General features: G+C 39.5%; 1 protein-coding gene across 4 annotated transcripts; it reads right to left on the reverse strand.

Moving 5' to 3' along the window:
* Nucleotides 1-294: 294 nt before the first annotated feature.
* On the reverse strand, nt 295-7,903 carry HIGD1A (HIG1 hypoxia inducible domain family member 1A). Of its 4 annotated transcripts, none has more exons than XM_016163336.2 (4): nt 7,815-7,903; nt 2,730-2,844; nt 1,948-2,082; nt 295-1,280 (listed from the first exon to the last, which is right to left on the reverse strand). In XM_016163336.2, exons 2-4 carry the CDS (start codon nt 2,824-2,826, stop codon nt 1,231-1,233), a joined length of 282 nt encoding a protein of 93 aa, XP_016018822.2. In that variant the 5' UTR covers nt 2,827-2,844; nt 7,815-7,903; the 3' UTR covers nt 295-1,230. The 4 variants fall into 4 exon arrangements, with proteins under 4 accessions (XP_016018822.2, XP_016018823.2, XP_016018821.2 ...); XM_016163337.2 differs by having other exon boundaries at nt 2,730-2,840; nt 7,815-7,897; XM_016163335.2 differs by lacking the exon at nt 7,815-7,903 and adding an exon at nt 7,628-7,647 and having other exon boundaries at nt 2,730-2,840.
* Nucleotides 7,904-8,926: the final 1,023 nt, after the last annotated feature.

The following is an 8,926-nucleotide window of genomic DNA, read 5'->3' on the forward strand; positions in this document are numbered from 1 at the left end:
TGGGTTACCTAGATTGTTCATGTCTCAGATTCCTCCTATGAAATGAGGATTGTAGCTCCTACTTCTTAGGGTTGTTAAGAAACGTAAATGACATACGTGAAAAGTGCTTAGAGCAGTGTGTGCCACATAGTTAATGCTCAATAAATGTTAGCCATTATTCCTATTTGGTAATTATTCTTTTAATTTTGGTTCCTACCAAAGGCACAAAACATTCTCTCTTCTGGGAACTTAATTTTTATGCTGCTTTGAGAAATGATTAATTTTTCCAAATTGAAATAAATGCCAAGACATTCGGTATGTTCACTTACTTTAATAACACTACATTTACCATGTTGTCACCATGGAATGTGAATTCAGGTTAGACAAGAGAACTTCACAAGTGCAGAAAAGCCTTATTTGTGTATAGTGTCTGACCAGCTTGTTCATAATTCATTAATCACTTCCATTATAGGTAATTTTTTGGTTTAACATTTGATTCTTACAGAGAAAATAAACATACTGCACACATTCAAAAAGTGTTTTTCATTGCCTTTGCATTAGCACTTAAAATGCATATTTCTATTTCAAGATGACATTTAAAAGTGCTAAACTGGGATCCATAATTAAGTTATTCTCATATGTACAAGTACGATTCTGTGAAATAAATACTATATCTTCCAGCAGCTCTGCTTCAGCATTTCAGATTTGGCTTAAGCGCACAGAACACACAGTTAGTTGTGGAGAAGCTTGTAATGTTATGTGCCATGCACTGTTCTGAAAGGTTCTTCAGGAGCCAACCGGCCCTAAAAACTGAAGTACTCATCCAGTCCAGGAGGCAGGCAGAAAAAAGTTACATTAACTGTAGCAAACAGGATTCCTACACAACATCAAAAGCGTGTGATCTGCAGCAACTGGGAATACTTCAGGACTGCCATGTTGTCTTCTTTAGAACTAATTTCATGAGGAGAATTTAACACAAAGTGGACATTTTACCTCTACCAAGTGCATTTAAAAGTGACATGTTTCTTGTATGCTAATTTGACTCCCCTGAATGACCTAGTTAGTGAACTAGTCATTAGTAATTTAGTCACAAGGCAAAACAAGCCTGCAAGAAAGGAAGCTAATATTCAAATTACCATGTTATTGTCAGATCTGCTCAAAGGATTTATTTTCCACAAAAACATATAACCTCAATATGAGATGTCTAACTATATAGCAAGTACCACGAAGACCAAGGCTGCATCTCTTCTTCTAAGGTTTAGGTTTTGACCAGAATTCCCGATACATGGAATAGGCCATACCTAAAAAAAAAAAAGAATGCTAGTTAAACATTTAGATATAAAGAAAATTAAAAATGGATCATAAAATAGATAAAAGTAGCACCTTTGCTAGCATGCAATATTTATAAGAGGAACAAGACCTTAGGCTGCTTACACTATTGCCTTCTTAAACAATGTAAATTTCTAAAATTCTTTTCAGTTTTCCAAGTAGCTTGTGGCTAACATGACTAGCTCAGACTATTAAACTATTTGTTTTAAAGGACAATCAACATTTATTTGGCACCTTTAAAAGGAGTCACTTTTGCTATACAATACCAGATAAAGTCGATGAATTATAAAGCTAATAAAAACATTAAGATAATCTTTTCCACTTTCAAAAACACAATAAAATAGCAACCATGTCTCTTCCAGATAGTATTTCCAACCCTCTGTGCATGTCTAGACTCCTCAATGAAATTATAAATCAGTGATGGACAGGACTATCTTTGCTTTCTTTTAAACTTTAGTAAGATATATCATAAACAGTACAATTATGTCTATTTTTATTAATTCACTTTTTCCATGAAAATAAATATAAGTGATATTTGCAAACTGCTTCAAAGTTAGCTTAAAGTATCTACTTTGTTTTATGTACAAAGAAATGCATTAATAAGAACCACGAATTTGAAAATTTCCTGTAGGAACCTACCAACAGTCATTGCTCCCACGACAAAGCCTTGGGCTGCCACACGCATGTGGATCAGGTGGATGGACATTTTAGTATTTCCTCTGCTCTTCAACTTATATAATCCATATGCAACGATTGCTGCAAAACCTGCCATTCCTGTAAAACAAATAGTCACGAGTACGTCAGATACACAGGGACAGGGAACGAAGATGATTTCACCATCAATCAACGTAGTTTCTATTATTTTTTATAAGTATACTTTATGAGACCATTAATTAGTTAACATACACACTGAGTTTTTAATTCCTGCCCCCACTCAGAACCAAAAATCCAAAATTGGCAGCAAAGAGTAGGAGATCCAGAAAGTTAAGAGTTAAGATCTTCAAAATGTGGGCTTGTGAAGCAGTAGACAAATTCCTTTAAGAGCGCCAGGGGAATGCTTCCTTTCCATCCTACTTTCCGCTCTGAAGAGAATCAGTGAATATAAGAGAATGTAATAAACGATAACTGTGAGTATATCAGCTTTTTAAAAAATCTTGTGAGTCCTTCTAGCAAATCATGGAAACACGGTGGTCTTAGAGTCCCCTCAACACATTCACAGAAATATGAGTCGATAAAGCAAGAAGTCTAAATACACACAGAATTTTTATAATGAGAGTTATAGCGTGTCAATCTCAACATATTTCGACAACATATAAAAAAATTTTGAAAATAAATGCTTTATAGATGTACTTGATGAATGATCATACCTCGATTGTGTTAAAACATAAAACAGATTATTAGAACGTCAAAGTTAAACTTACCAATGGGGACAAACGGTGCCTCTTTAGCTTTTCGGATAAATTTAGATCCCTGACCTTCATCATACGAAGAAAGAGAAACATCTGTATTGGATGACATAGTGATTGAAGAATCTGTCTGAAAGAGAATTCCCATGAGGTTCTGCAGTGAAAACCAACTAGAACATTAAGTGATTGGATGTACTTCAAATAATCCTAGTTTCCATAAAAATCTGGCATATGCTATCCACGAACTTTAAAACATATTCTTAGAAATCAACTTTATTTGTAATCCATGGCCACCTTTAGGGAGGGTTGTATGTTTTTATACCCCCTACTGTTTTGACGTTTCTCCCATACAACCGATTCCTTTTTAGTCTCACACTGTTAATAAAAGCAAACTAAAAAATTTAAAATTTTTGTCAATTAAAATAGCAGTTATTAATTTTCTATCTTGATCCTTAATCAACTTCAATTGACATTTTTAAATTACTCAAACCAAACTAATACTCCTTATTGCATCTTCAATACCATGCTGAAAATCCTACTAACTACTTAGTAGGATTTAGTTAAGTGTAGTCTTTATTGCTTTCAACTGCAACTGACTTATTTATTCCAACATGTTACCTGGCTTCAGCTCTCACCTCTGAATAGTTTCAAATCTATTCCATTAATCTCTATTATTGATGATGGCTGTCTTTGGGGAAGATTACAGTTAGTCTGAATAGTGAAAATTTCTACTTAGCTCATTATTTACTTCTTTTAAGGACAAAGTTTTTATTTTAAATCTTATTGCTAGAAATGTCTCTTTTTAAACATAATTTATGTTCATTTGAACTTTTAGTTTTTTATGACTTGGGGTTATCGTTTTAACTTCACCTTAGCATAAAATTGAACTACCCCTCAGGGTCTTCTTAATGAATATCTTCTAACCTTTACCTTTCTTCCTTCACACACTTTACATTCCCTGGGCTTCCCTCTTAAAATTCTTTACATCCTTTAATAATAGTATTCCTTTAAGTGGTCCCAAAAGGGGCAAGATACTGGCCCAATCATTATATGAATAAGGGGACAGGAAAAAAATTCCATTTCCATTATCACAAGGACCAAAGTCTTCATTCTCCCTTTTCAGTCATCTTCCTTTACACGCAGCAAAGTTAATGGGTGATTCATCACAATGAGGTAACAACGACTTCAATTTCACCTTAGTCACAGTAACTATGTAAATACTTCCTTCTTCACTAAGCTGATTTTAACTGCCTATAAAATTTACCTACAGATAAAATAAGGGAGTCAAATACAGTATGTAAGTGTACAAGTCTCCGATGTCAATTACAATTAACTCAAGTCAATCGCCCATTCAACTCAACTACCCATGTAAAAGCTTACCTTCACTACTGAGTTTTTCATGTGGATCATACTCGCTTCTCTAACAATAGCTCTCATTCAAAACCTTGCTATTCAAGGGCTGTTAGTAGTGGTTAAGGCTCTCAAATAAAATCCGACTGAGGTGAGGTTTAGGACTTAGTTTAAAAGTAAAATCATCCCTCCAAATCGACATCCCCATTGGGAAGAGTCTAATTCTGTAATTTAACAGAGAAAACAATCTTAATCCAGAGGAGTTGTGCAGTATCACACTAGATAGGAGAAAACTCAGATTAGAACTAGACTTTCTCTCTCTCTCATTCTGTTTTTACTCTATTACCTGCTAATTGAATAAAACCCTACTTAATAAGCTTTTATTATATACAAGATTCGACAAGCTCAAGGTTCAGAATGCTCACTATATATTTACAAAGACATAAATATTGAAATAATTAAATGGTTCAAAAATTATATTTTTAAAAGAAGAGATATGACAGAGTAGATTACTTGCTAGTAGCATAATAGAGACAATGAGAACTGAATTTAGTGTGATGTCTTTTAGCTAAAGTAGGTTAGCAAGTTTCATAGAGAAATATTTGAAATCGGCTCTCAAAAAACTACATAGACAGACTAGATGGAGATTAAGTATATGTCTATTAGTTGTCCTCATAACTAATCATAAACTTCTCAAAGGCACAACTTTTATCAACAATTCTCTTTCCACCTCCCTTGCCAAACCCACATGAGAATCACATTAAACTTTTCATAGCTACCCTGTAGAGCTCCAAGCCTTCGCACAAGCTGGATTCCCTTTACACTTTTCTTCCTTTCCATCTCCTTTATATACTCTCTTTCCTGGCTAACTCTTCTGATTTTTCAGGTTCTTATCTTAATTGATCTTCTCTGAGTTTACGATAAGTATCTTGGTTATGCAGTCCCATAGAACCTTATGTTTTTTCTGTAATAACTTTCTTATAAATGCCTGTTTAACTGTTTTTCTTGTTAGAATCGGTAAAGTCAGGAGGCTGCACTTGCTATAAGATTTTGATAATGTGCCCTGCTTGTTTCTCTCTCCAGTGCCTGGCAAAGTGCTTTGCATATAGTAAGTACGCCACAAAATGCTTGTTGAATAAATTTAAAAGTAATATTTTTCAATAATTAAAATTATTCTCAGGTAATTTATTTAGAAATATTTAGTGAAAACCATAACAATGATATACATTTGTAGAGTTTAATCAGTTAAAAAAATGCCAAACTGTATGGCCTAAGTACTTGTTTGTCTTTTATTCTTATACTGTACCCATGAAAGAAGAAATGATAACCTGAGTAGGTCTCAATTTCTTGCAACCACTAAAGACAAAACTATTATATATCACAATTCATTTTTAAAAATTAGCACCTTCTTTGGGAGATATAAAAGCATGTTTTCTTCTTTTGCCTTAATTTGGGAATTGTCTTTAAAAACAAGAGAGTAGGTAGGTTTTCCTCTGACTCTCATTCTGGATCACTGTAATTGTCTAAGAGGTCTATAAATCAAGTTTTTTCTTCCATTCCTTTCAGAAGGGAGGGGAATGGCGGTCTCTGCCATGTATATGAAAGAACAGGAGCAAATCCATCGATCTCCATTTGTCATCTATGATACAAAATCTAAAGTTTCTATGGGTTGGACATTTGATCTGGCTTTCAGAAAGCAGTACCTGGGGTTAAAAATCAGGGCATGGGGGCATCATGTGGTCATTATTTGCTTTAAGTGACTAATGATAATTTATCTCTGAACCAGGACACTTTGTGTGAACATTTCAAGATAAAGAGGCATATTAAAAATCCAACACATATCAAATTGATCACCTTGAAGTTTCCCAAGCATTCATGATTTCCAGCTGCCTAAACTGCAAATGGTTAGCTTTTAAAGAATCAGAGTCAGTAACTATAAACCAAATAATTTAAGAATAACAACCCAGATGATTAATTCATGCCAACAGCCTTATTTTAGACGGAAAAAAGGGTTAGGAAGGGTTATATAAATTGTTTGACAACAGGAATTCATTTCTGGCAAGGTAGGACTGGAACCCAGCTCTCCTGATACACAGTCCAGCATTTTTTTGATTGATAATATATTGCCAACTGATCAATCTTATGATGTTGGTACATTTTTAATCTGAAAAATATTAAAGTCCATTCCTTAACAGAGGCCAGAATTTATTTTAATTAAATTTACTGTGGTTAATAAAATTATATAGGTTTCAAGTGTACAATTCAATGTCATTGTTTAGATTTATTGGGGAGGCATCTCTTTCTTTGAAGTGTAAAAAATATGTTAAGTCATGCCTAAAATTAGAGTTTCTTCTCGGAGAGAACTATGCAACAATTTTAAAATATTTTTTTTTCACTAGCACCACTTGTAGATTTTTCCTTTATTATCATTTCTTCATCCACCCACAGCAATTGATCCAGACTCTATCAGAAAGTCCAACAAATGCAAAAAAAGGCACCAGTAACCAGATATTCAAAGTCAGTTTGGAATACACAAATTACTCTGTACACCAAGTAAGATACTACTGAAGACCTTTCCAAATGCATAGGAACCTACCAAGAAGATGCATAAGGGAAGATGAGCATCGGGTGACGCAACCGACTGAAGGCTCATCACGGCCTGTCATTTTGGTATACGAAACTATCTAACAACATCCGCGTCAAATTCGCATCGGTCACCTGTCGGCTAGTTTAAAAATGGCTGCCAAGGCTCCTCCCTGAAGATTCTCATTCATATGGTCTGGGACAGGGCCCAAGGAATGTGTATTTTAAGAAGCCCCCTTCGAGTGATTCTGGTGCACACGAAGTAAGAGAAGCTCTGGTATACAGCATTCTAACAGGTTTTCATGCTGGGACCTGGTATGGCTTCAATCTGTCAGAACTTTTCATCCTAACTCGAAAGTGCCTGGATACCTCTGGAAGCACAGATGCCTTTGGCGCGGATTACCCCAAAAAGGGAAACAACCGCTTCCCACACCGGTAATAAAAGGCAAGGGCGAGTTACACTGCGGACTCGTTTGCTATGTTTTGTAATCTCTAACCGGAAGAAATTTAAATTCCGTCACTGAGGCCTTCTTACCTTCCTAGGGAGGGGAAGAAAGGGTGGCGGTGGGTGGGTGGAAACATGGGGTCGGGAAGAAGAGGAAGGTCGTGTGGTTTGACGCCCTCCCCTCAACCTTCCCACCCTCCTCCCCTCTCTCTTCCTGTGACCTTGTCGGGACTGCCTGGCGGAGCGCTCGCCGTCCCAATCAGTCCTCACCCACCGCTCGGCCCCACGCTCCGGGTACAGTCCGTGCTACGGGTTTCCTGGCGCCGGCCCAGCCCCAGCCCCAGCCCCAGCCCCAGCCCCAGCCCCAGCCCCAGCCCCAGCCCCAGCCCCTTCCATCGGTCACTCATGACGCCCCTAACCGCCAGTCTTCCCTTGGCCACGATTCGCTCCACAAGAGTCGGCTTCATCTTCTCGTCGGCTCCGTATCCCCTCACCCGACAGGGCATCAGGCCTTGTCTTTGGATCCCCCACCTACCTGAACCACGAGGTCCAGCAGAGGCCCGCCAGTGATACTTTGCCCACTTCATTCCAGGCCTCGCTCCACTCCCAGGCCCGCGATCCCCAACCCTAAGTGCTCTCAGCTCAGCCGTGCGCGGCCCCACTTCCTCCTGTCCCACTGTCGGGCATCCACAGCTCCCGATATTCCTCCATACTTCACTTACCGAAGACAGGTAGGGCTCCACAAAACTCCAGGCTTCAGGATCCCTCCGCCGCTCGCAGTCTGGCCTGCTTTCCCCGTCCCGCCCACAGCCGGCTCCAGCCAATCAGAAGCCGGGGCCGGCCCGCTCGGTGTGTGCGTGTGCGCGGTGGGTGGGGCGGCCCGAGCGGGCTCCGGATTGGCTGGGGCGACGCGTGGCGGCCCCGTCTCCCGGGCTCTCGCAAAGGGCTTGCGTCGGAGGTGAGCGTTAGGGTTTGAGTGAGGTGCGGTTGTTTGGCTTCTGTCCAGGAGGTCGCTCAGGTTTCTCTCGCCTTTTTCCGCTCGGGCGGCGGAGACCGCGGCGGCCGGCGCCGCGAACGCCGTGTCCCGAGCGCGGGCGGGGCAGAGCCGGGGGTGCGGTTTTGACAGCGGCCAGGCCGTGGAAGGCTGCAGGTGAAGTGACGGCGGTGGCTCGATCCGTTCCGCTCCCGTGGTGGACATCCGCCACGAACGCGCGCTGTCGGCCTTGCGATGGAGCCATGGGGCTTACACTGTAATGAGGGGCAGCCATGAATTGCGGGTCGCTGGAGCCGTGACCTCACTCAGATCAGGGGAGGCAAGTGTCAGAGCCCCCTCGTAACAGTGAACTAACGGGAACAAAGCCCCTGATTTGTTCGTAGAGTAGATAATCAGTAACTATTGGGCGAATTTATGCAAAGCATCAACGACTGTCCCGTGGGGACTATATCTGGGACTAAATTAGAATCTCATAACCACAAAACGAAGTAGATTGGCAGGTGCTCTGTCATACAGGTAGGAGGAACTATGTGCCGTGGACGTAGGATTTTGAAAAGCTTTTGTCTCATAATCGAGTTAAAACGCGTGGAGGAAAATTCACGCTATGTTTGATAAATGAAGAACCTCATCCCTTGATTATGTGTAATGCTTTCAGTTCCTTGAAGGCACATATTTTGTCTGTTTCATCCTTGAACACCGTTTCTGAGTTCAGTAGGAACCAAATAATGTTAAATGAAGAAAAGACATAACAGATGCAGTAACTGGAAGGCTTCAGAAATAAGTAGGGATAACCACGGACTCATTTAAGATCATTAAAACGTTGAAAGAAACTGACACACT

Source organism: Rousettus aegyptiacus, unplaced genomic scaffold, assembly GCF_014176215.1.
Source record: "Rousettus aegyptiacus isolate mRouAeg1 unplaced genomic scaffold, mRouAeg1.p scaffold_m13_p_4, whole genome shotgun sequence".
In the NCBI taxonomy this organism is placed as follows: Eukaryota; Metazoa; Chordata; class Mammalia; order Chiroptera; family Pteropodidae; genus Rousettus; species Rousettus aegyptiacus.

What these genes read in the sequence shown, in the direction of transcription:
- HIGD1A (XM_016163336.2), bottom strand. Translation starts at nt 2,826, where the DNA reads ATGTCATCCAATACAGATGTTTCTCTTTCTTCGTATGATGAAGGTCAG. An exon ending in GGCACCGTTTGTCCCCATTG is followed by an intron (nt 2,083 to 2,729) that starts GTAAGTTTAACT and finishes TTTGTTTTACAG; the next exon opens with GAATGGCAGGTTTTGCAGCA. An exon ending in CGTGGGAGCAATGACTGTTG is followed by an intron (nt 1,281 to 1,947) that starts GTAGGTTCCTAC and finishes TTTTTTTTTTAG; the next exon opens with GTATGGCCTATTCCATGTAT.